Source organism: Vulpes vulpes, chromosome 14, assembly GCF_048418805.1.
Source record: "Vulpes vulpes isolate BD-2025 chromosome 14, VulVul3, whole genome shotgun sequence".
Taxonomy (NCBI): Eukaryota; Metazoa; Chordata; class Mammalia; order Carnivora; family Canidae; genus Vulpes; species Vulpes vulpes.
The window spans coordinates 5,438,777-5,465,827 of record NC_132793.1 but is presented as its reverse complement, the minus strand read 5'-3'; the positions used below and the strand labels follow the sequence as shown (position 1 = coordinate 5,465,827).

General features: G+C 54.1%; 1 protein-coding gene across 1 annotated transcript in view; it reads right to left on the bottom strand.

Moving 5' to 3' along the window:
• BMP7 (bone morphogenetic protein 7) overlaps positions 1-27,051 on the bottom strand; it is a 92,530-nt gene that overhangs the window by 48,209 nt on the left and 17,270 nt on the right. The window contains exon 2 of the mRNA XM_026015089.2: positions 9,973-10,165. Within this exon, the coding sequence (XP_025870874.1) occupies positions 9,973-10,165 (193 nt within the window). The remainder of the gene's footprint in view (positions 1-9,972; positions 10,166-27,051) is intronic.

Here is a 27,051-nt window from a genome sequence, read left to right as displayed (position 1 = left end):
CTGCAGTGCACAGGACCCCCAGCTCACGTGGCAATCCCTGGTGACGCCGCGGCATGTCCGTCTTGCCAAGCTTGAGAAACCCCACTGATGGCGGTGGAGGCACTAACATTTCGGCGCCTTGAGCCCTGGCTGGGTCAGGGGTGCAAACCTACCTCCCAAAGGCCCTGCAGGAGGAAGGAGCCACAGTCCCCCTCCTGAGACCCTAGGCGGCCCGGCTGCCTACCTCTACTCACCGCCTTCACTTCCCCTCTGCCGGGAATATTTTCTAATTACTCACTTGCACACACGGTCCTCGTCGTGCGCTGAGCTTCCAGGAGGCCTGACCCGAGCCCTGTGGCCAGTGGGCTTCCCTCCACGGCCACTCACTCGGCCGGCAGAGGCTGCCTCCCTGCACGGAGCGGTGCTGAGCAAAGGGCAGAGGGGAGAGCCCTGCCCCATGAGCAATGCCTGCCTTGGATCCCGGAGGGGGAATGCAGGCCAGGTGTCGGCTTCCCTTCCTCTGTCCTTGGAGTGGCAACGTGGAAAGCCGTGGGCATTGTGCGGCTCGGGGGAGGGGGGCGGAAGAGTGGTGCTGACAGGCTGGCAAGAGGACAAAGCAAGGAAGAACCAGCATTTGCGAGAACCTTGAGCGTTTGCCCAGACGCCTCCCTCCGCCGTGAACTTGAACCAAGCAAGGACTTCCACAAGCACGGGTGACTCCTTTCAAACATCGTGACTCCTTCCCCATCCTCGCTGAGTTCATATTTGAGCAGGCCCTTCACTTCCCAGCTACAGATGACCGCTCGCGACCAAATTGAAAAATATTAATTCTCTTTGTCTCCTGCCAAAAAGGCTAAAGCAATTACAGGCCCTGATATGAAACACAGATGTTAATACATTTGGAAAAACAGGCTCCTATAGGCGAGCAGAGGTCCAAGTATGAAGTGCTTTTGGAATTAAAGCGCCAGATCAAGTTATACAGCCAGCCCCCAACGCGAAAGCCATTCTCCCCGAAATTCATTCCAGTGTAGGAAACCCAGGGCCACGGCACACACGCTGACATTTCCCTTATTTGCAGACGAGAACCAATCCACCCTTGGGTACCCACTGGCACACAGCTCTAAATAATATAATTATAATCATCACAGGGAAACTTCCCTAAGATCGAAAAGTATTATAATTACGGGCAATTTTCACTTTTTTGGAAATTGGGCTCAAATGCCGAAGAAAGACTGCAAACAAGGCATTCTCAAGTTTCAGTTCTGGAAGAGAGAACACGCTGGAAGCTTTGCCGGGACGGAGCCGTCCGGGGCTGGAGGCAGTGGGGGAGTGTCTGAGTTTCACTCAGACAACAGGTAACTGCTGCTTGCGTCCTGGGGCCACGGGACAGCTGCACGCAAGAGGCAGCCTGGTCCCACGCGTCAGGAGGCCCACGCCCTAGAAGGCCCACACGCTTTCCTCCAATCACACGCACAGAGGTTTTCCTGAGGGCCTACTGTGCGCCAGGCTCCAGGTACAAAGAATAGGACAGTGGGCAAAAGGCAGCCAACTCCTGCCCTTCGAGGCACCTGTCCCTGCTCTGCCGCTGGGCAACCGTCATCGTCTCTGCAGCTCCCACTCTGATCTTCTGAGGCTCAACCGGGGTCCCCGACCCACCCTGCTTCCAAGTGGTGGAATGGGGGTGGATCCGGGGTCTCCAGAGCCTCTGGTCCTTCCCTCTTTGTTACGCAGGATCGTGGAATAAGCCGGCCAGGTCTTTTGTCTTCTCTGCCTCAGTTTCCTTTCCCCCACCGTTACCCAATTCCCAGGATTGCCGCGAAGGAAAAAGGAAGATGTGTATCTGCCAGCCAAGGAAGAAAAACAGATGGGATGGGAGAGAGATGCAAGCTTCCTTTCTTTAATCCCTAAGCTGGTACCGTGACTCAGTTTCCCTGTCTGGGAAAAGAGGTGGGGGGTGGTACGTCCCTCGGGGGTGCTATAATGGGAGGGACTGCATGGCTAGTACTCAAGGCTAAAATTAGCCCTGTCATCATCTCTGTTCGAGAAGGCCCGTGTCTTCTCTCCGTTGGGACAGGTGTCCTCACGAGGGGAGGGTGAAGGTCGGGCCCGTGAGATGACGGGCATCGCCCAAATCGCCGCAGATGCACAAGCAGCAGCCCTGACCCGCAGGCAGGTCTGCAAAGGGACCACTTCATGGGAATCGTTGCACACCTTAACCTTGGCGACCAGGTGTGAAGCCCCGGTGGAGTGATCAGAAGAGGGCAGAGGCGGAGGAGGGCCCCTGGGTGGAATCGTTTGTGTCCTCTCGCAGAACGACCGCTGGACGCATCCACTCACCTCGGGAACCCTCCGCGCCACTCAGCTGCACCGTCCACAGCCCTCGAAGCCCTGGGAGGACAGGCGTGTGCACCCCCACGGAGCGGATGAAGCGACTCATCCAAGGTCCCTCAGATCCTCAAAGGAGCAGCGAGGGCAAGGACCAAGTCCACTCTGGGCAGCTCCAAAAAAACCAGTATCAAGGTGACACCGGGAGCAGTTACATCAGAATTCCACGGGGACCCTGCCCTCCCCCCCCATCTTTACTTATTACCTGGTTTGAATTCTGCCTCCAGCGTGTGACCTAAGGAGGGTCACTCAGCCACTCGGTGCCCCCAGTGATCCCATCCACAAAATGGGAGAGTATGGACCTGGTCAGTCACAGGCATGTGACCAATGGAACCTGTCACCACTGACTCCCTGCCAACCCTATTCTCCCCACGAAGCCAGGCTTGGGATGAATTATGGAAGGAAACAGAAGCGCAGAGATCAGAGAATCCACCGAGGCCCACCAGTCAGCCTCAGCCTGCAGGACCTGAAGCCAGTGGCGCTACCTGGACTGGACAGTCTCTGCCCAGCGGGTTGTCCCTGCTTGCAGGCTCCCTGCAGGGTGCTCCCTCTGGACATGGGAGAGGATCCAAGGGGCACCAGGGCCTCTGCTCCCACCCAAGCAGCTCTGAGCTGGGATTTGACAAAGGCGGTAAGGAAACGTGCCAACGTGTCCTTGACCAGGCTGCCCCAGGCATGCTCTCCCCGGACCTTCCAGAACATTCGCTGGTACCAGGCAGCCAGCTGCTCCCTCCCTGCCCTTTGAAAAGGCTACTAGGATGCTGAATCGGCCACTCCTGGCAAAGCAGCTCAAAGCAGAGCTCCCAACCTGAGGCTGAGGTGTAGCGGTGACACGAGCAAGGCAGGAGACCGGGACCCAGGCACTTAGGCCTTCAGGAATGGCAGAAAGGTTCCAGAAGCTTCCGGAAGCCTCTGGAACCAGAGCCCAAGGGGACCCCTACCCTCAGCCAGCCCCATCCCTGTGCTGCTAAGATTGTCAGTCAGGGCCTGGACTACACCTGGGCTCAGTCCTGGGGAGAAAAACAGTCATCTTTGAGAGACCAGGCGAGAGGGAAGCCATGGGGGCCTGGACTAGAGGGGATCTGCCCCCTCCGTCTCTCGGGCATAGAACACGGCTCACAGATGGGGGAGAAGGGAGCTGGAAGCTAGTAAAAGGGCCCGGCCCCAGGCAGCTCGGGTGGCTCAGTGGTTTAGCACCTGCCTTCAGCCCAGGCTGTGATCCTGGAGTCCGGGGATCGAGTCCCGTGTCAGGCTCCCTGCATGGAGCCTGCTTCTCCCTCTGCCTGTGTCTCTGCCTCTCTCTCTCTCTCTCTCTCTCTCTTTCTCTGTCTCTCAAGAATAAATAAATAAAATCTTAAAGAAAAAAAGAAAGCCCAGCCCTGCCCCCAAGACTCTGACGTATCAGGAGCTTTAAAAGCACCCCCCACCCCGCCCCGCCATCCCACCCCCGGTGATTCTAACCCACAGCCGCGGGTGAGAACCAGAGCTTGACCAGAGCTTGGGAATCTCAAGTGAGGAAATCGGTACAAGTGAGAAGCTCCATGATGCCGCCATGGCCGAGAACGTGAGCCCTGGAATCCCAGAGACCCGAGGACAAGTTCCAGCTCTGCCACTTTCCAGCCACGTGACCTCAGGCAAGTTACTCCCTCCCCGAGCCAGCCTCCACACCTGGAAAATGGGGACAAGTCTTCCCAGGATCCTTTCCAAGGCACATAAGGAAGCTGAAGGGCTCGGCACAGTCACGTCCAGAGAGCACCAAACGACGACAAGCCCAGAGCACGGGGGTGGGGGGGTGGGGGTCCTGCTGTGTGACCGTGTCCCTCTGCCCAGACATGCTCCCAGTGCTGAAAGTCAGAAAAAAGTCCAAGTCTCGCTACCAAGTCCTCAACTTGCACTTAACACGAGAGAGACTGGGGCAGGGGCCACTGACCTGCGCCCTGGAGCCGTCCTGGCTCTCCCAGTAGATCTCTGCTCCCAGCACCCACGCCCCTTCTCCCCTGCTTCCACGGATGCAGATCATGAGGGCATCCCCTGGGAGCTTGTCAGGAATGCAGAAGCTCAGGCCCCTCCACCCCCACCCCTGCAAAAGGAGGACTCAACCTTTTCACCAGAACTATCAATCTTTTCACCAGATCCCCAGGAGCCTTGTCACCAAAGTGTTTAAGGACAAGGATGCTGCTGGGCGTCCTTCTTGAGAGGAAGAGATAAGAGCTGTGGCAGGTGTGAGTGTTCTGGGAGGGCCGGGAGGGCCCGGGGAGGGCCACTGGGGGTGACACAGCCCCACTTGGCAGCAAAGGGGCACATGCTTGCCTCCTCCCTCTCCTGGCCTCCGGCTGCCTTGGCAAACAGACCTTGGCCCCCACTCCAGCCCGTCACAGGGACAGCTCCTTCTTCAGTGACTCAGGCTGCGGCTGATCCAACCGTGGCCCCGGAGACCACTCTGAGGTCACCCTCCTGGCAACCAAAGTCCGACGCTGACCGAGGGCCATTTTTCTTCCAGCTGCCCACATCCCCTCGACCTTGGCAGTGACTGACAGCCTTTGAGCAGGTTCTGCTGCCCTGTAGGCCTGTCCACTTTCCGTGAATGAAACTGGTTAACTAACGCAACTAGGCCCGAGCTGGTCCAGCCGGAGGCTTGGGGTTCAGAAAAGGAGGGAAGCCTCTGCTCCCTCGCCCCCACCGCCTGCTCCCCCGGCAAGGCCACAGAAGCCAAGGCCCCCAGCCCCACTCGTCCCACAGCCTGCCAAGGGCGGCTCCGGCGGCCTCTCCAGCTGTCTGGGGCCACGCGGTGAGCAGGGCCCGAGGGCTGTGGAAGGCCTCCAGCTCCGCTCATTATCGGAATTTAATCTGGATTCCGAGAGATCAAGAGGACTTGGTGGAAAAGTGGCTGCCACAAGGGGAGAGATGCTGAGGCTAACCCAAAGCCAGCTAATCCCCGGCACCCCAGAGCCTTCCTGGAGCTCAGGCATGAGGCTCGCCAGAGAGCCAGATGTCCCAGCTCCACACAGCTGGGCGGCTGGCGGCAGCAAGGGCCCAGACCCCTCAGCAGAGGGAGCAGGCTGGCCACACAGCAGGGTAGTCGGGACAGGGTCTGGGATCCTCTGGGGATCGGCCTGAAGAAGATGCATGTCCCCTCCCCGCCCCCCCCTTCCCGAGTTGGGGAAATGCAAACAAGGGCCCCACTGCCACAAAAGCTTAGGCCTTCATCCCCACCGGAGACTGCAACACGAACACATTCAGCAGAGATGGGGGAAAGCACTGCTGCAGCCAAAACCTGGAGCCCCCCACCCCCATTTTCCTTAGAAGGTTTCTGCATTCCCTGTGATGATGGTGATCATGGTGAAGAAGATGGTGGGGGGGTGATGGTGGTGATGGTGACAGTGGCGGTGATGGTAGTGTTGGTGTGGTGATGGTGATGATGAAGATGATGATGAATGTGATGCTGGTGATGGAGGTGGTGATTATGGTGGTGGTGGTGGTGATAATGGTGGTGATGGTGGCCGTGATGGTGGAGGTGACAGTGGTGACACTAGTAACAGTGAACCGTTACCGAACACTTACTATGTTCTAAGTAAGCATGTGAACCCATTTTATCCTCACCACAGCCCTGGGAGGTAGATGCAGTTATTATCCCTTTGTACAGAGGAGGAAACTGAGGCTCCAAGGGTCATGCAGTGTCAGGATTTGAATCCATCCTCTTAATAGCCAGGCTATCCCACCTGGGGAATTTATACATCTGAATCATTTTGCTTCTGGACTAAAAAACAAAACAACCCACCCAGAAAAAGAGCATAAATAATTTAAAAAAATTGTTTGACTTTTTAATTTCTGGAGAACAAAGGCCTTGCCTCTTTCTTTCGGGTATAAAAGGGAAATTCAGAAATCTAAAGACAGCAGCCCCTTCCTCGCCCCCCACTCCCTGCCTCTTTTATACGTTGCTCCTGCCAAGTTATCTCCTCTGCCTGAACATGAGCTGGAGGGTTGGGGCGTGGGTCCGGTTACTTCCGCTGGTGCACAGCACATGGCAGGTACTCAAACATTTGCCAACAATGGACCTGGTCTCCCAGCAAGCCAAATGCCCCCAGAGTCAGGAACCCAAAGCAAGGCTCAACAGCCCCAGAGATGGCCTGTGGCCAAGCTGCTCCCTGGGGACAACCTATTATGCCCACCTTCGCCACCTGCCAGGAGCTGCCGACAGCCGCCCCGCCCATCCTTCTCCCAACCACAGTGACTCAGGCCTTCTCCCTCCCCAAGGGCCTCCGGATCCACCCCATGGAACTAAGACAGGGGGCAGCAACCTTAAACCATGATGAGACAGGTGCCCACGATGCCAGCAGGTTGACACAGGCAGAAAGATGAGCAGCTGATGGCACCCCAGTGGGGAAGCCAAGGCTTGAGTTTCATTAAGCAAGGACTCGGTAGCTCACCGCATCTGGGCACCATCATGTCCTGCTGTCCTCCCTATGACCCGTGCTTGTCCCCACCTTAGGACCACGGCCTTTGCAATTCCCCTGACACTCCCCCTGTTCTAGCCCACGCCCCATTGCCAGATCCTTCTGGTCACTCAAACATCCCCAGCTCAACAAGGCCATCGATGACCAATCGCTTTATGAGGCCAGCTGGTCTCCTGGCTTCCTGCCCATCTTCTTCACCCCCTGTTCTGGGTTGGATCGTATCCCCTAAAAAGATAGGCTCAAGTCCCACCCCTGATACCTGTAAATGTGACCTGATTTGGAAAGAAGGTCTTTGCAGATTAACTGAACGGGTGAAGGAAGATGAGGTCTTCCAATGCAAGGGAGAAGTTCATGTGAAAGTGCAGGGCCACGAGGCAAGAGCAGAGAGTGGACCGATGCGGCTGGAAGCCAAGAGCACCGATAACGGATGGCCACCCCGGGAGCTGCAAGAGGCAGGAAGGACCCCCACCCCCCCACCCCTCAAAGCTTTCAGAGGCAGCACTGCCCTGCCTGGACTTCAGACTCCTGGCCTCCAGGACCGGGGGAGAGCACAGCTCTATTGTTTCCAGCCACACACCTCGTGGCACTTGGTTAGGGCAGCCCCAGAAAGCGAGATCGCTCCTCAGCCACCGTCTTAGATGAGGCCCCCCCTTCATGACCCGCGCTTGCTCGTCCCCACAGCCCAGTTCCCCAGCTAGCGCTGGCACGTGGGTGCTCAGGGTGGTGGGGTACACACATCGCCAGGCTCGCGCGTCTCTCCCCCCAAGCAGTGGCCTCTGTCCCCCACAGAGGAGGTCCCGTGCCTGTCCCACCAGGCTGGCCTGACTCAGTCTCTGGTGTTGTCCCCAGCCCAGGGACCCCTCACGAGAAGTGGCGGCAGCCCAGCCAACCCCAGGGACCAGTGGCCAGGCAGGGCAAACACATTCCTGCATGGGAACTCGAAGAGGGCCGTGCAGGTGACACCAGCCAACCCTGCAGCTCTGTTCCGCCAAACCCACAAACCCACTCGGAGCAGCCACATTCCTGAGGCTAAGCCTCTTGATGGAGACTTCTGAGGCAGGTGTGGGGAGCCTGCCAGGGGGGTGGGGAGCCAGCAGGGCTCGGGGTGTGCACAGCGGGCCGATGGAGTGCTATTGACGGATTGCCTCTGGGCACCTGCCTCGCCTCCAATGAATCAGCCTTCAGGAGAAAAGTCAAACATATGTTTTTGTTCAGGAGTCCGGGGGGATCTATCAGAGCATAGAGCCAACATGTGTCACACCCCAAGAAGGAACTCGATGCTTCTTCCTACCATTGGGTCTGGGGGCCAAGGCACAGATGCCAGGGTGCACTGGGGCATCCGAGTGCCTACGCTAAGATTCGGAGGTGACTGCCACGACCCTGTGTCACTCCCCGCCCCCGATACCACACCCTCCTTCCCGGTACCCTCTCCTCCAGGAGGGTCTGCTGCTCCCCCCTCTCTGTAGGGGGGGGGAGTAGGGCAGCGCATTCGAGTGGCGGCTCTGAAATGCAAACCCAGCTGGTGCTAAGATACCATTTGTTGCTCATCAGACTGACAAAGACCAAAACAGTTTGATAAGAGAGGATGTCGTGAGCACGCGGGGCATCGGCCTCTCTTAGGTTATGGGTATAAACGGACCTAACCTCCAAGCACAGCCGTTCAGCGAAATCCATCAGTGGCCAACACGTGCACCCTCTGCCCCCACGATTCCATTTCCAGCGCTGTATGTGACAGACATGCAGCAGTGTGACGTAATGACAAAACCAACGGGCCGCCGCCTGCAACACAGAGACACGGGGGACCCACCGGGCACACGCGGGGAACTGGCTGCGGCCCGCCTCTCGGGGAATGCGTGGCAGTTCAAGGAAAAAGGATGTTCTCTGTGAACCAACACGGGGTCGCCCAGGCTCACTGTCAAGTGCTCACAGCAAGATGCAGGAGGGAGGATGTGACGAGATGCCACCTGCAAAACTATACACACGCACAGACGTTCGCCGATTTGAGGAACCCCGAGGACTGGGGTGGGGGGAGGCTGCAGGGGATGGGGCTCGGAGCCCAGAGCACGTCTTATGCAACAATATCTTTGTAAAACACATAGTTCCTGTAGGACTTTCTCAAGTCCTAATTCGGCCGCTTTCTCCCTGGACGGTGGTGACAGGCGGATGACACTTGTGCTTTGAGCTCCTAACTCTCCCGTGTCACAGATGAGCGCCACCCCCCAGGGCTACTGGGAATACGAAAGCAGCTCACAGCTGCAAACGCTGGAAATGCTCAGAAAGTGGGGCTTGGTGGTCTTAGTATTTAAGACCACCCCTGACACGGTGGCACTCGTGAAGGAGGTGGTGACCGCTCCTCTGTCCCCAGGGCGGGAACGGGTCCCCATCCCGGCTGCCAATGTGAGGACTATCCCTCAGGAGGCGCCCACAGCACCTCCCGGCCATGAGTTTCGGAGCAATGGCATCGGGCGATGACACGAGGCGGCCGCTGGGCAGCACCGCCGGGAACACAGCTGCCTCTGGAATGCACGACGCTCCCTCGATGCTCCAGCCCACCCAGCTGGGGGGTCAGCTCCCCTGGCCTCTCAGGAGACCTCGACACTAAAGGGTCTCAAGACAGTAAAGTCTTTCAACACAGGATCTGGGTTCCTGGCCTTGTGCTTCTTAGAAAGCCGTTCTCGTTCTCTCTCTCTCTCTCTCTCTCTCCCCCTGGGGTTGGGAGTTTTAATCCCATTTTATCACCAGTGGCCGCCTTCACTGGTTGCCTGACATCATGTTTGGAAGTGAGCAATGGGCGAGAGGCAGACCCTCCACCAAGAAATGTTTCTTCCTCTTCCCTCTCCCCATCCCCCCCAGCCCTGAACACACGCAGACCCAGACCCCCCCCATAAATACCCACACAGGCTCACCTGGCTGGCTGTCCCCTCTTTAACTCAGTTTCCCGACGGGGAGAGTCTTAAGAAATAGCGACCTATGCCATCAACGTTCTTGAACAAATAGGTTCGGTGTAGGGCCTGACCCGTGGTCGGTGACCATGACAAAAGCAGCCCTGACCGCCCCTGCCCGGCCCGGCCCCGTCCTCTGGCCATCGGCCCCTTCCTCCTCTGCAGCCGAGGGCAGCTCAGCATGCCTCCCAGGCATCCGGCACGGTACCCACCTGCCCAAGTGCTCCTGCAGCACCTGGTAAACGCTGATCCGGAACGTCTCGTTGTCGAAGCGCTCCCGAATGTAGTCCTTGTAGATCCGGAATTCAGCTGCGGTCACAGCTTCCCCCTCTGGGATCTTGGAGAGATCGAACCGGAACTCCCGGTGGTGGTAACGTGGATAGAAGAACTCTTTGTCATGCTCCACTAGAAAGGGAAAGAAGACACAGCGACACCAGGAGCTCATTAGTAACTGCCTTTCAGGGCCCTGGCTCAGAGTCAAGCCCGCGGCCACAGGTCCCTAGTGCGAGCTGCCCCTTTCCTTGCTGCCCCCACTGCAGCCTGGACAGTCATGGCCTCAGACCCTGTGGTCACCTTGACATCGAGAGGAGTGACTCTGTATCAGCCCGCTGGGAAGAGTGGGGCATTGACCAAGCCATCCCGGAGCCGCTGGGCAGACCCGGGTTAGTGGGTGCACAGGCCTGGGTCAAATCCAGGGTCAGCCACCACGAGCTGAGAGGTAATCTCCCTGGACCTCCATTTCCTCATCTAAATATGAAGATATTGGGGCACTTGGGTGGCTCAGTCAGCTAAGTGTTAGCCCTTGGCTCAGGTCATGGTCTCCAGGTCCTGGGATCGAGCCCCCATTCAGGGTCCCTGTGCAGTGGGGAGCCTGCTTTTCCCTCTACCTCTGCCTCTCTCCCAGCTCATGCTCTCTCGCTCTCTCTCAAATAAACATCTTTAAAAAAAATAAAAATAAAAATGAGGATAATAATCCTGCATGGGTTATGGGGAGAGCTAAGTAACCTAACTCACATCAGCAGCTTAGCGTCTGGTGGGGCTCGACAACTGGGAGCTATTAGGAGTGTAGACAGACCTCACTCTGCCTATCAGGGGGTCCCCGGGGCCCAATGATGCTCAGCCCTGGCTGCATGTAGGAATCGCCGTGGGGGCTTTAAAAAAGTATCGACGCCCTGTCCCAGTGGTGAGCTGGTAAATATTTAGTAAGCGGCTCTCTGGGACCTGGTCTGTAGCATTTGCCAATTTCCATCTTGGCAGATTTCAAGCTACTGACGTGAAATCACTGACGATGGAGGTGGGAGTCTACCACAGGGGGGACTCTAGCTCACGGCTGTGCTCACCCCCCCAACCGACTGACTCAGTACCTTTGGGGAGGGGGCCCAGAGATCTCTACTCCTTAAAGCCGCCCAGATGTTTCTAACAGCCAGTGGGGTTTACAACCACAGCCTTAGACTAAAAGCAGAAAAAGGACTGAATGGCAAGGTTGGGGGATGTGGCTTTTGACAGTGACTTCTGGAAAAAATAAGCCCTTCACCTTTATAATAGCAATGACTAAAGAGATTATGCCCATTTCGTCGATAATAAATGTCGAAATGGACATAAGCCCAAAAAGAGTGTTCCTGGGAGGGGGCCTGTGGTTCCCAAGGTTCATGCATCCACTGGTCCAAACTGGAGCCGTCACGTTCTGGAGAGAAGCAGAATGGCCAAGTTCAGGCAGGTGTGCGGCATCTGCAGATACCTTTCTTCTCCTAGGAGACAAAGCCCCATCTCTGCTTCCTGCCTGGGGGTGGAGGGAGACCAGAGACACAGGGAAAACAGTGGGAATAGCGTTGCTGGAAGAGAGGAGAAACACGCTCAGCTTCAGTTCCAGCTTCGGCTCAATGAGCCCTAGAGGCTCTCAGGCCGGGTCAGGGTTGCCAGAGCTGCAAGCAGGACATGAACGTCTTTGAGGAAAAAGGGTTCCCAACACTGGCAGCCCCAAGGCCCCTCCTACAGGCCATTATTTAAAAAAAAAAAAAAAAAAGCTGTTTTAAACCTTAATAATAGTTCTAAAATATACTGGGATGAGGGCAGCGGTGTTGACAAGTTATCCACTCATCAGGCTGTTCCCTGCTGGGCAGAGAGGGGGCAGGTGAAGTCTTCAAGGCCAGGGGACTCTGGCCGGGCACAGGAGACACCTTGCCTCTGCAGAGATCTCAGGAGGGTGACCTCTGACCCTCAGCTGCTGGAATCTTAGGGCCCTAGGAATGACTTCTTCAGAAACCGTCCTGTGGTCCCTGCAGACACCACCTGTCCTCCTCACTTGCTCTGTGCTCGACACCCACACAGAGCACTTGCCTTCTGACCCAGTCTAAGAGAAAGGCTGAGCTGGGGACAAAGAATGCTGATAGGGGCGTCACCCATGCCCCCACTCTGATTTATGCAGAAGGCAGGAAGGAAGGCATGTTTGTGGTCGTCTCTAGGAAGTGCAGCCCACTGGGGATCAAGCGAGCCTCAGGAGGGGACCTCAGAGTGAGGGGGCATGGCAAACAGCCTTGACTCTGTCACTGTGGAAATGCCTGAAGCCAGTTCTCTGTCATCCTTCTAGCTCATTCAACCTTCAGGTCACCCTAGGAGGGGAACGCAATGCCATTGGTAGGGGATGCACCTGAGACCTGAGAATCCAAGAGGTGTTGAGTGGCCTGCCCAGGGCCAAAGAGCTGGGACTCAAATCCAGGCCCCACCAACCCTTAGCCACTTAGCATCTCAATGGCTGAGCCAACAGCTCTGCAAGAGCAGCTCCTCTGCTTGTTGTCAGAACATTCTCATTGCGTGCGGGACAGCATGCATCCGGTGCGCACACAAACTGCATGCGTGCGGGTCTGCGCATCGTCAAAGCGAACCTACCATGGAGCCTCCTCCCGGGTCAAGAACCAGAACATCGCCAGGCCCTCTCTTCTCTTCCCCCAACTTCTCAAGCCTCTGGCTGGTTTTGCTTGTTTTAGAATATCATAAACAGGAAATAGTACGGCACGTATTCTTTTGCACTTGGCTTCTTTTACTCAACAGTGTTTGTGTGGTTCCTCTGCATTCCTGTGGCTGCTCATCCATCCTTGCTGCTGTCTAATATTCCACACTTGGATTACCCCACAATCCACACGTCCATTATACAGCTGGTGGGCATTCGGGTAGTTTGCATTTGGGGGCTCTCAGAGCAGCACGGCTCTGAGCATTCTGGTACCCGTGTTCCCTGCATCTTGGAGAATGTGGCTGGGCACCCAGAGGTGGCGTTGTGTGTGTTCACGTCAGGTCACACTGCCAAGTTCTCCCCACGTACCGCCCTGGGGGTTTTTTAGAGCATGCCAGGAGGATCCCAATGGAGAAATACAAGTCTGTCCTATTAAGGAGAGGGGCACAATCTGGGGACCCTCCAAGTGCTTTTCTGCAGTGGACTGGGTGAGGACAGTAAGACAGCAACCCCTGGAGAACGGCCCTGCACCCCAGTGAGCAGCTGGTGTGCACCCATGCAACAGGCCCCCCTTGCGCTCCCTCAATAAGTGAGCTTCCCATGAACACCCCAGAGCTGCCCCCCGGCCCCACCACCCTACCCAACCTGAGGTCGCCAAAGACCATCTCATAACCAAATGGAAAGGCTATTTTATGGCCACCATCTTGCCAGACTTCCAGGTAGCAGCATGCAACACTTGGTTCTTCCGGCCTTCGAAAACCTCATCTTCCTTTGGCTTCCTGTGCTGTGTGAACTGCTAGTTTCTCCCCAGCTCTCTAGCCATACCTTGAAACGTTCCCTTAGCTAACCCCATTTAAGTCCCACGGAGCAGTGGAGTAACAGGGGAGCATTCCACAGGCCACCCCCCTGATATGGGTGGGGTGCTGATAGATCACACAAATAAAGTCTCCATTTCCAACCATCTGCCTCTGCCCTCCCCCAGAGAATGGGGTGCAGAACCCCCAGCTTACAGCGAAGAACCCAGAAGTACAAAGAAGTACAAAGAAGCTGGTTCACGGAGCACCTGCTTTCTGTAGGGTCCCACTCTGGGCACTCTCAGCCATCATCTGACAGAGCCCGGTGAGGCGGGATTGATCCCCATTTCACAGATGAGGAGCCTGAGGCTCAGGGACGCAGGTGACCTGCCCAAGGTCACACGTTAAGTGAGTGGCTGGGCTCTGCAGCTCACACTCTTGACCTTTACACTTTCTGGAGCCAGGTGCGCTCTTGGTGTGGTCTTGGCTAAGTTGGTTGCCCTCTCATGCCTCCCCTCGCCCCAGGATGATACTGGCCCTTTCTCACGGAGCTATACAGAGTCGGCCCTTACAGCACTGTACGTTCATGTTTGCCTTTGTCTCGGGGCCTCTCAAACAATGAGAAGGGAGGATGACAAGCAGTGCAGAAGCCTCATGCGCCAGTGGGTATTTGCATAGTTGGGCTATGACAACGGTATTTGAAAAATACCACAGTCAGACCAAACAATAAAGAAATGTTTGAATGAGCACGACATTAACACAGGTGCAACCACTGAAGTCACACCCAGTGAAGAAAGAAAACACTGATACATAATCACAGAAATCAATCTGTTCCTGCAGGTGTGTATATGCATAAGATTAAATGTATCCTAACTGTTAAGACAGTTAAGGGATCAGGGTTATGAGGTTTCTTTCGCTACCGGGACCTGGGACCTACGCAGAGAGTGGCCAGCTAAATTTCTCGCAAGCCTTTCCGGGCTCTCTGGAACAGGCTTCTGTGGGAATCGCCTTCATTAATTATTTTAAGACAATGAGCAGAAATGAACCGCGTCGGCCTCCTGCTCTTCCTGAGACCACTCATCGTGGGTTCTAAAAATAATTCTGTAATTTATCAAAAGACAGAAGAGTCATTTTTTAAAAAGAGCAGTTCGTGATCCGAAGCCCAAACCAAAATCCCACTCTCTCGCCTCCGAGGCTTCCACTCTCTCCAGAAGCCTCTCCACGGCATGGAATCCACATCGTTTCAAGGTCAGGGGTCAGGACGGTTCAATGGTCACCAGAAAGTAGACAGAAGCAGGTACTTTTAGGGAGAGAACACAGCTTTTTTTTTTTTTTTAAATCTTTAGATAAGTTCAGTGTCTGAACAAGGTCCACATTTTCCCCCCATTTTATTTTTAGTTGCTGTGTTTCTTATATTTCTTTTCTTTTTTTAATTTTTATTTATTTATTTATTTTATTTATGATAGTCACACAGAGAGAGAGAGAGGCAGAGACACAGGCAGAGGGAGAAGCAGGCTCCATGCACCGGGAGCCCGACGTGGGATTTGATCCCGGGTCTCCAGGATCGTGCCCTGGGCCAAAGGCAGGCGCCAAACCGCTGCGCCACCCAGGGATCCCTGAGAACACAGCTTTACGCTTCCTTCATATGCTACCGTACTTGATTACCCAAGACTCGGGTTTTTAAATCACTGTCTAGAGCTGATATATCCCTTTGTCCGTAAAGAGAAGCTTTCTCAAGGCGATCCAGACCCTAGGAATCCAGCTCTTTCTGCGCCGCCCTTAACATTCCAGCACCCCACCGGCTAAGCGAGCTCACAGGCATTAACGAAGACTTTCATCTTCGAAAGATTAAAAGAGCCCAAATCCCCGAGACCAAAAGATAAGTCCCAAGAAAATGGATTCCGGAAAACACCATCCTGACTGACAGCAACCAGCCCCCCAAAGCCCAATTCTAGCGTCCTCTTACAAAAGCCTGGAATAACCCCAAAGCAGGTCCTCGGAGGGGTAATTCTGGGATGGAGAGTGTTCCATAAAGGGTAGAGGCAGGTGGGAACCAGAAGCCGCCTACCAGGGTGTCCCTCTCATGACCCTAAGCCTGCTCCTCTGCGTCGCCCAGAGGTGTTTTGCCTCCTCTCAGCATCTGGGCTCGTCCTCCCACCGACGTTACACAAAATGCACAAGCATACCTCTCACTAAGTTAGTGCCCTCGGAACAAAGGGGTCATGGCAACCGAATGCAACTTGCCGTGTAGACTTGTAAAGGGCAGCATGTATTTATATAGTACCTGAGTGCAGGGTGGACACCATAAAATTAGGCATATGAACCTCCCAACATATTTATACTTACATCCATACATAAAAATACACCCCAGAATACAATAAATTCTTACAAGTGCAAGAACACAGACCCAGGAGGTATCCTATTTCTCCTCCATGGGTTCTTTTGCGCCAGGGCCCAGCCCGCCCCGGTGGGCAAAGTGGCTGCAGTACAGCTCAGTTGATGTCACAAGTGGGTGGTGTGACCGTACCATGTCTTTCTCTTGGAAAGCCTCATGGGGCTCCCCCGGTCAAGCCCTGTGGTCCCAAGGAGCTGCCATCATGTCCCTTGACCCCTTTCTGCAGAGTTGAGGGAACAACCCCCAACGGGGCCAAACATGGGATTTTATTTTACTGGACCCTGGTGGGAAAGAGTCTGTTTGTTTTCTCTGCCCTGAACTCTAAGGATATAAGTTGGCCCTGTGGGCAGCCACGCGCCACTGCTGTGCTTCTAGAGAAAGCAGGTGTGTGGGAAAGAAGATGCCAGGCGGAGGGGAGCAGACATCAGCCTTGAGGAGAGAAGCCGCTCAGGTTTGATCCTCTGGGCCGGTGATCTCCATCCTTCCTAAAGTTTGGGGTTTCAATTCTTCCCATCTGTGAGTCATGCGGGGACCCCTCAAACAAGTCCCCTTCACGCTAGCTGGCATCAGGTTTTGCAGTTTGACAGTTTGCAACCTACCCCTTGCAACCAAAGCAGTTCTGAACAAAATAATCATGAGCCCAGTTATACTATTCCACACCCGGAAATGGAACCCAGGTAATAGCGGTTCTTTCCGGGTGACCACTTGCTACGAAAGCTGCGTTCTTCAGATCTGGATAATTTCCAAATACAAGATGACCCCCCGATCTGGCTCTGCAGGAGCACGAGCAATGGCTGACCCCATTGTGAACCCCCAGTGCCCAGCACAGCTGGACACACAGTAGGGCTCCATGTCTATTGGATTGAATATATTATTCTTTGTGTAATTCCCTTCTAGTCTTTAAAGAACATACACACTGTAAAGCGTACAGATCGTAAGTGTTCACAAAGCTCGATTAACTTTCTCAAGTTAATCCAAACACACCCAGAGCTGGAAATGGTACATTCATTCCTAGAACTGAAGATCTCTCCACAAGGCCCCTCTTGAACACAGGCCCCACCTCCCCAAAGGTGACCAGCATCCCAGCACCCTGACCCCACAGACCCAGTCCACCTGCTGGGTGCTAACCTCCTGTGTCTGCTTCCGTCACTCAACCCCTCCCTGTGCAGTTGCGTGAAGAGGTGGATCATCCATTTCTAACTGCTGCATAGAACCCTGCTGCATGAAGAGGCCACAATCTATTCTTGGATGGGCCTTTGGGCCGTTTCCAGTCTGGGGCTGTTATAAACTGTGCTATGAGGAACGTCCTGAGCATGCCTTTGGGCGAACATGTTTCCATTGGGTGGACACTTTGAAGCAGGACTGCTGGTCACAGGGCGGGAGTGTGCTCGTCTGTAGTGTACGCATCTGTTTCCATGTCAAGCATTTGATGGTAACAGGGAATGGGGCCAAATGAGACACAGTCCCTAAAGGAACAGTTCATTCTAGTTTATTTTAGTGAACCTCAATGCGTCTGTTTAGGTAGGAGGGAGTTCTTCATGGGGAAGATGTTGGATGCAGGCCTGAGGAAGGATGGAGGTTGCCCAGCCCCAGAGAAAAGGCAGAGGAAACAGACTGGCCCGAAGAGCTCCAGTTATAAACCTTTTTCATGAGGATGAGGCTCTGGGAATCAAGTGAGCCAAGCAGAGTCCACAATATAACCAGAAGCTAGAACTGAGCTTTCAAGGACCCTTGACGGCTTAAGATCCCGTATCCCAGAATCACCCCCCAGCCTGATTGGACTCTAAAACCTCCAATACAGGCTTCCCTTCTTTTCTCCATGGATGCGATTCATGCACATACCAGAACCCGGGGGAGCTGACGGTGACAAGGCAGCTGTCGGAAGGCGATTTATGTTCCCACTGCTTTGGGGACGTGAGCCTCGACGGTGGCTCTTCGTTCCTTCAAAGACTTACATGGCGAGATGCAGGAGCTTGACAAAGCCGCCAGGGGCGTGCCACAGGCTGGGAGCTCTGGAAGACGGACAAGACGTATCCAACTACTCTACCAGGAAAATGTTCATTCGCTCGGTAACAGGAGTGTTGACACACTCTGCTGCACACTGTTACAGAAGAGAGGACGCTGTCCTGAAGCCACAGGGAAGGAGGAATACCCCATAAAAGTCTAAAATGATACATGCCACCGGGAAAATATCTCCACGTCTCCTCACACCCCACTGTGCTCATTCCACAAGGGCTTCCTGACGCCCCCCGCCCCCCGCCACCGCCAGCAAGGTGGGAGAGCCCTCCGTCGTCTTGTGAGGGAGAGCGGGGATGAAGACAGATGAGAGCCCAGTTAGATGGCAGCTCTGTCACCTGCTGACCCCTAAGCTAGCTAATGGCTACTGTGTTTTCAAATCTATTCTTTTTTTTTTTAAAGATTTTATTTATTTATTTGATAGAGAGCAAGCTTGGGTAAGAGGGAGAGGGAAGAGAATCTGAAGCAGACTCCACACTGAGCACAGAGCCCGACGTGGGGCTCAATCCCACAACCCAGTGAGCATGACCTGAGCTGAAACCAAGAGCCGGACGCTTAACCAACTGAGCCATCAGGTGCCTCTCAATTCCATTCTTAATTGTGGTATAAAACAGACCTAAGATTTACCCTTAAGCATTTTTTGTGTGTAGTTCGGTTGTGTTAAATACACTCGCAGTGCTGCACAACCAATATCCAGAACTATTTCAATCTTGCAAAAGTGAAACTGTATGCGTCAGACAAGCCCCTCATTGTCCACCCCCAGCCCCGGCGCCCACCATTCTATCTTCTGTGTCTATGAATCCGGCTTGTGTAGGGGCCTTGTAAGGGAGGTCTTTTTGGGCCTGGTATATGTCACTGAGCATCACATCCTCCAGCTTCATCCACGCAGTAGCAGGTGTCAGGATTCCTTTCCTTTTCAGGGCTGAATAGTATTCCATTGTCTTATAGACCATATTTTGTTTATCTATTTATCTGTCGATGGACACTCCGGTTGCTCCTACCTCTGGTTACTGTAAATAATGCTCCTGTGGACATGGGTAGGCAAATGTCTCCTCCGAGGCCCGCTTTCAATTCTCTTGGGTGGTGGAACTACTGGACCATATGGCAATCCTATTTTTAATTTTTTGAGGAATGGCCATACTGTTTTCTGTAGAAGCTGCACCATTTTACAGTCCCACCAACCGTGCGCCAGGGCCCCAAGTTTTTTCCACATCCTCACCAACAAGCACCGACCTGTTATTTTCTGAAGTTTTGTTTTGTGTTGATAGTAGCCACTCTCCTGGGGGTGAGGCGGATAGTCACGATTATAAAGGCCCTCCCACCGTCCTGGAAGCCACATCACATGCGTCACATGCAACATCTCGTGGAATCCTTATAAAATCCCTGCTCAGAGGCAGGCACGTGAGTCGTGTCCATCTTACAGATGAAGACACTGAGGCTCAGAGAGGCAAGGTCACTTCCCCAGAGCCACACAGCGGGTCTGAACACCCACACGGTCTTCCCTGCTCGGCCGTGCGGACTCTCTCCCCGACACTGGACACCGCCAACATCCCAGCCGTGGAGATAATCACGTAAGGACAACTCTGAAGGACAGCGAGCTCTTGGCCCACAAGTCACACTGACAACAGCAATCTCCTTAAAAGCTGCACTCCGTAAAGACCGCACGGGACTCAGGTCCCTCTTCGGATTGTAAGTTTTGCGCCTGCCCAAGGCCAGAGTCGCCCTGGAGGGAAGGTGACAGCTTGAAGACGGCCTAGCATTAACCTGTCTCCCCATCCTCCCTCCGCAGCCCCCCACATCAGGGTGGGGGGCAGGGCCCTGCCGGGCGGAGGGCACACAAGCAGCATTGTCTCCCCTGCCCCCCATACTGCCGCTTCAACTCTCGAACTTTCCACCAAATACTTGGGCTGCCAACGAGACCACCTGGAGTCCCAGCGCCGGGCGCTCCGAGAGGGTCTTCGGAGACACTGCCTCCTTGTTCGATGCCCAGCGACGCAGGCGCGGAGGCCAGGCCGCTGGCAGGCCAGGCATCTGTCATCGGGGCCGCGGCCCAGATGTGGGGGGGGGTGGGGCCGGGAATCACTGTACCGCAAGATTAAACGCTTCAGTGTCAACATGTGCGCCGCGTTGCCCGAACAATGTTATCATTGTGAATTGAATGGACCAAAGGGTTTAGGGGATGGGGTGGAGAGAGGGGAAAAAAGATGGGTTTAATTATCTCTAGGGCCGAAGCCAGTTGTTTGCCTAAAAAGACCCAGACGCTGGTCGAGCTGAAAAGAAAAATGGGCTGTAAGCACACGCGGATCCTCCGGCCATAAACCGAGGCAGCCCTCCCTCCTCCACGGGCGCCCAGCTCCGCGGGGGCAGGGGCCCACCCCAGGGCCCCCTGGGTCCCCAGCTCATCCGCGGCCAGTTGAAAAGGAGGGAGAAGAATGGAAACTGGCTACTATTTTCAGCTCAACTAGTCATTGGCAACCGGGGGTGATCTCGTCCTCCCTGCCACCCCGCCGAGGGGTGTTGGGCAATGCCTGGAGCATTTCTGTTTGCCACAACTCGGGGGGGGGGCGGTTGCTACTGGCGTCTAGTGGGTGGAGGCCAGGGACATTGCTAAACATCCTGCAGGGCACAGGACGGCCCCCCACCGCAGGGAACGGCCCAGCCCCCACTGTCAATCATGCCACGTGGAGAATCCCTGAGCAGACAAGCAGATCAACCTCAAGAGCGCATGGGAACCTGCATTTGCACCCCATCCGGGCTCTCAGTGAGGTGGGTGGGTCCCCAGGCTCACTGGGTCTTAGTTTTTCCCTCTATAACAAAGGGATGGATTTGGGGCGCCTGGGTGGCTCAGTCAGTTAAGCATCCGCCTTTGGCTCAGGTCATGATCCTGGGGGTCCTGGGATCGAGTCCCACTTTGGGCTCCCTGCTCAGTGGGGAGTCTGCTCCACCCTCTCCCTCTGCTCCTCCCCATTTGTTTTCTCTTTCTCTCTCTCTCTCCTTGCAAATAAATAAAATCTTAAAAAAAATCAAAAAAAAAAACAAGGGATGGATTTAACTGGTCTCGCCCCCTCCCCATACTTCTATTAGGTTGTACCAGAGAAAGTCACCAACATTCTATCAATCTTGACCTGTATGGTTCAGCCTCTAAACTTGGATTCCGTATCTGTGCTTCCAGCATGACAGCCACTAACCACGTATGTCGATGAGCACTGGAGACGTGGCTTGGGTGGCTGGGAACGGAGTGTTCACCTCTATCCTGGTGTGATTCTCTGGATCTAAATGGCCACATGAAGCTAGTGGCTCCTGTATTAGCACAGATACACAACATTCCCATCGTGCCAGAAAGTTCTATCAGACAGCAATGCTCTACAGTATCAGTGTGCTGGCTTCTTAGAGCAACAAGATGATACATAGAGCTTACTGCAAACCAGGGTCTGAATACACGCTCTCAGAGGCACAAGAGGGGTTCACCCCACCCCACCCCACCCCACCCGAAAGACACTGTAAGAAATTCCATGGAAGCTTGGAGCTGTGCATGAGGGCTGGGATGGAAGCTGGTGACTCCGTGGCTCTTAGTTCTGTCCGTAAACAGGCATGACGACCCCTGCTCTGGTCACAGGACCCCTGGGAACCTGTCACTTGGTGACTGACATCGCGATGGATAATCATCAGACACACCAAGTTCAGGAGCCCAGGGCAGGGGCTTTGCTCCAGGTCCACCCCGAGCACCCCAGCCCCTTCCCTCTTGCTGAGTTGGGCTCAGCCTCATGGTCACAGCCCCACAGGGCCGCCGTCCCTTAACATCCCCTCCCTGCTAGCCCGTCCTGTTTCCCTCCTAGAACTTAACTGCTCTGATTATCTTACTGATTGGCCTGCTGACCTGTCTATTTCCTGTCTTCTCTTCTAGATTTTACCTCCAAGAGAATACAAACTGAGCAAGGGCATAGAACAAAGCAGGTTTCAGCCGTGGAGCTACGCTGGGGTGAGAGAGTCCCGGCTCCACGGCCCATCCAGGGGGCTTAGCAAGTTACTTCTCATCTGTGAAATGGGAGGATGATAATACTTATTTCATCAGGCTGTTGTTGGGTTAAAACAGACAAGGGATTTGCAAACACCAGCGTGGTCCAGAATCACCTAGGAGCTCGTCAACATAGAGACCCCTGGGGCTGACTCCCAGCATTTTGAATCCAGGGGGCCTGGGGTGGAGCCTTCAAAACCAGCATTTCTAACACACTCAGGGGATGCTGATGGTCTGGGGACCCCACTATGAGAATCACTAGAATAGAGGCTGTCTGTGGAGTCCCGGGAGGTCGACGTGAGCTGTCACTATGTGGTTCTTCTCCACTGTTCCATCTGCTGGACTCACCTGCCTGGCACTTGGCTGAGTCTGGAGTAGCTCAGTGAAGAGCCCTCAGAAACGTCCCCCGCAGGCCCCCTCGCCTCACTCAGCTCAAGGAGCGCTGGAAAACTGAGGCCTCAGGTGGGCCAGGGGCCTGACCGCCTGGGTTAGAGCACAGGCTCTGCCGATCACCAGCAGGGACTCAGGACAAGTTACCCACCTTGGGGAGGCTCAGCTTCCCTCCTCTGTAAAATGGAGACATTAAGGGGCCTCCAGTTTTGGGGCCTTCTGAGAAGTCAAGGACACAGAGGCTAGCAATCACGGGGCATGGGAGGGGGGACACATGTGCCTTGACCAGAGCAGGCCCCAGGAGTGGCCGGCGGCGGGGAAGGAGCTGCTGCGGGACAGGAGGGTGCCTCTCCAGACCTCCCCCCAAAGCAGCCAGAGAGATTCCTGGGTCAGCTGGCAGGCACAGCTGGTTTAAGGTATTTTTGAAGCAAATCAAACCAAATGAGAATTTATAATCCTTCCTGAGGTCTGGGTTCCATCAAACCCAAACTCATTAGGCCCGGGCAATACAGGTGCAGCTAAGGAAGAGATGGGTGTGCGTTTCCTCCGTGCCGGGCTCCCGTCTCCCTTTCAAAATAAGAGTTTCTCTAAAGCCCTGCACTTGGGCCAAAACACCACAGAGCCATCTGCACACAGGATGGTGCAGAGGTGTGCAAAGCCGGTGCCAGGGGCTGGCGGGCTGGTTCGCTGGAAACCAGCAATCTTCAGGAGCCTGATGCATTTGATATTCAAAGTTCTTTTTTTTTTTTTTTTTAGTTTATTTTTAAGTCATCTCTACACCCAACAAGGGGCTCGAACTCATGACTCTGAGATGAAGAGTCGCATGTTCCACTGACTGAGCCAGCCAGGCAGCCCGATGTTCGTATTTTCCACCAGCTGAATGAACTCGGATTCCCAAGCCGAACTATGAAAATAGCCTCCACATCGCAGCCTTGTCCTCTGAACCTATTTCTGGTAAGGGAAGGAGAATCAGCAATCAAGCCAAAGAATGGCTTCGAAATCTGCGGCATGTGATCAGGAGAGGTGCAGCCGGCTTGCAAAGCGAGTCTCCAGCTTGCATGACGCAGTTCTAAATGGGGTCGTCTTATAAATCACTGGAAATGACTAACAATTTAAGAGAATTCCTGTGCAATTAAACTTTTTTTTAAAGATTTTATTCATTTATTCATGAGACAGGCAGAGACAGAGGCAGAGGGAGAAGCAGGCTCCCTACGGGGAGCCCCACGCAGGATTCGACCCCAGGACTCCAGGATCACGCCCTGAGCCAAAGGCTGAGCCACCCAGGCGTCCCCCTGTACAATTAAATTTATATAAAGCTTAAAAACAGGCGAGGCTCATCTATGCCATTACAAGACAGGACAGTGGGCGCCCTTGGGGAAGAGCGCAAAGGCGGCTCTGGGAGCCGATTGTGTCCTGTTTCTGGATTTGTGCACCGCTCTGTACACATTTACACGTCAATAAACAGTGTTAGCAGCAAATGTCGGCTGGCTTTATCCACCTTCAGTTCAACATAAAAAGTACTTGTTCCTTTATCTCCTCTGTTGTGAGAGGTATGATCAATGTCATGGCAGCTCTTTGGGGGGAAAAACTACCTTTATCAATGTTAAGACGTTTTGGTTTCAGAAACAATGATAATCAAAGAAATGGGGGTTTGATGCCTGAAGCAGACATTTATGTGGCCTCCTACTGCCCTCACACAGGACCTGCCCACTAGCAAGGCTGTTTACTAACTGGCTCCAAACCCAGCCTTTGAGCCTGAGGAGCACTTCGGGATCAAGTTTAAGAGGCAGGGCTCAGGAACTGGATCTCTGAATTTAAATTCACATCCTGGCTTTATATCCTAGGCCAGCTACTTTACTTCTCCGTGCTCAGTTTTCTGGTCTATAAAATAGGGAAGGATAAGGATGGCCTCCCCCTGAAATGGTGGTCACGAAAATTCACGAAGTTAATTTAGGTAAAGAGAACGAAGGGTGCTTGGCACACAGTAAGCCCCTGACAAATGTTACCTACTTAGATGATCATCGTGGTGGCTAACACTGCTCTAGCTGAATAGTTGCTATACCCCCAGGCCCTCGAACCACCGTAAGGGACCAGAACCTGACTCCCAGCCACCTTATTTACGTAGCATGATCTACCTTCTAGACCCAACTGATGTGGACATGAACATGTGATTCACTGTGCCTAAGAGTCTCTCCCCAGAAATTCTAGTTGAGTTAAAGAGGTTAATCATGTCATCAAGAAGCCAAGTTCTGGGACCCCTGGGTGGCTCAGTGGTTGAGTGTCTGCCTTCTGCTCAAGGCGTGATCCGAGGGATCCAGGATCAAGTCCCTGCTTCTCCCTCTGCCTGTCTCTGCCTCTCTCTCTCTCTGTGTCTCTCATGAATATCTAAATAAATAAAAAAAAAAAAAAAAGAAGAAGAAGAACCCAAGTTTCTTCTCTTTGCTCTGCCATTGTCTCCACGTGATATCTAATCCCTAGGCCTGTTGCCTCATGATCACGAGATGGCTGCCACGACTCCAAACATCACATCTTCACAGAACCACACTCAAGGCAGAAAAAAGAAGACAAAGAAGAAGAGTACAGAGAGTTCTGTTTGCTCAGCTGTCACTCATCTGAAAGCAAAATATTTTTCAGGAGAACCACCTCCTATCCCATTCCTCCCCTAGCAAATTTCCTCTCGTGTCTCCCACTGGCTAGGACCGCATCCTGTGGCCATTCCACCCTGCTAGGGAAGTTGGGAAAGCAAGTATGTGGCTAGCCAGATAGTTGTAATTACAAGTTGCTGTGGGTGGCCTTCTTTCTCCCAATCGGCAGAGGAGCAGAGGAAGCCAGTGAGGCAGAGAGGCAAGAGGGGCTGTTCACTAACAGATGAGGGACACGGACAGAACAATACTTGGATTCTCTACGGACCTGCAGCTTGCCGGCATGCCCTTTCCTCCGGCGTGGGAATGCACTGATTTCTCCCCCCCCCCCCCCCCCCCCCCCGCCAATTTAAGCTCGTTTGAATGGATTTATTTTGCCAGCAACCATAGAATCCTGTTTCATGTACTCTTGTTCACACCAAACACACACCGCCCAAAAAATAATCCCTGAAAATACCTTCTACCTCCTTCTCCTCTGATCATCCATCCATTCTTTTTTTTTTTTTTTTTTTTTTTTAAGATTTTAGTTATTTATTCATGAGAGACACGGAGAGCAAGGCAAAGACACAGGCAGAGGGAGAAGCAGGCTCCCTGCGGGTAGCCCAATGTGGGACTCGATCCCGTGACTCTGGGATCACACCCTGGGCCAAAGGCAGATGGTTCAACTGCTGAGCCACCCAGGTGCCCCTGATCATCCATTCTAACCGTGAACCCAAGGATGCGCTCAGACCCTCACACGTTACTGCAATCTTGCAAACCAGCAGAAGCAACCCGGAGCCCAGAGCCCACCTGCTGGAAGAAGTAGTTTCAGGCTGTCCGTGGGTACACAAGGTTCCACCGGGACGGATGGACCTTCCTTCCAGGCAGCCCCCCGCCTTGGCTTAGCAAACCACGAGATGCACATTCTTATGGCACCTTGAGGATCTCCATCTATTCGTCCCCTACCCACAGGGAACAGGAGCCACCTGTCCCACAAGCATAACTCAATCCAAAGCCCCGGCCCGGCCTCTGCTTCCTCCCCAGGGGACGACGCCTGACCTTCCCGGGTCTCTCCTCAAACACCTGGGGTCCCCGTCGAAGGAGATCGGGAGGGCTGAGCTGGTAAAGTTTGTTTTCAGCAAACAACTGGCTGTTGGGCTGGAATCCTCTGCCGCCCTAGAAGTGAGGACCAGAGGGTCATACACACTTAGGGGTTTGAGTGTCAAGAGAAGCTCAGGGTCTCTCCTCGGGCTGCAGGGGGTCTGAACTCCTGTCAGCACACCACCAACCTTCCGCCTACATTCGCGAGCCACACTCTTCATGTGGACACCAGAAACGAGCCAAGGGCCTCTGTCTGCCGTACAGAGGAGCAAAACCACACGTGCAAAGAACTCATGTAAATCCAACTATTCGGCAACAACAACGAGAAAGAGAAACAACCTAAATAATTTGGGTGTGGCTACCCTGCTGTGACCACCTCCCATACACTTCTCCCTCGCCCGCCTCCCACTGTGTTGGCCAGAGGCCAGTTTCATCCCTTCCCACCCTCCCTTGCAGCAAGAGCTGGCCTTACCAACCAGCTGGGCTCACGGGACTTGAGAACTTTTCTAGACACTTGTAGGCAATGAAGAGCTAGGCAAGCAAGGAGAGCTCTTTGAACCCACCCCCTCCCTCCTGCCTTAAAGGTGCAATTATGTGAGGATGTGATGTCTGGGGCTGTAGCAGCCGGCTTGTAACCATGAGGTAATGGGCGTGACCAGGATGGAAGCGAGACATAAACCTCATGGATACCGAAGTGATATCACTGCGCTATGACTCCAAACTTGGAATCACCCCCCACCCCAAAGTCTTGCTGTTATAAGAGATAATAGGTGTGTTCTGTGATGTAGAACAAGTCCTAAAGGAGATGTCTGAAGCAGGGAGCGGGCTCTGGGAGGCATATACCTCCCAGCATCGCCCGTCCCTGAGGGTGATGCTAGTGGTTAAAGGTAAGCATTTGGATCCACTATGAATCCTGAACCTCAACCAAGGACGTGACCTCATGGGCAGTGGAAGCAGCAGCAACGTGCCCAACCCCCAAGGAAAACTGGCTCCAGGATTCCACACAGAGCCA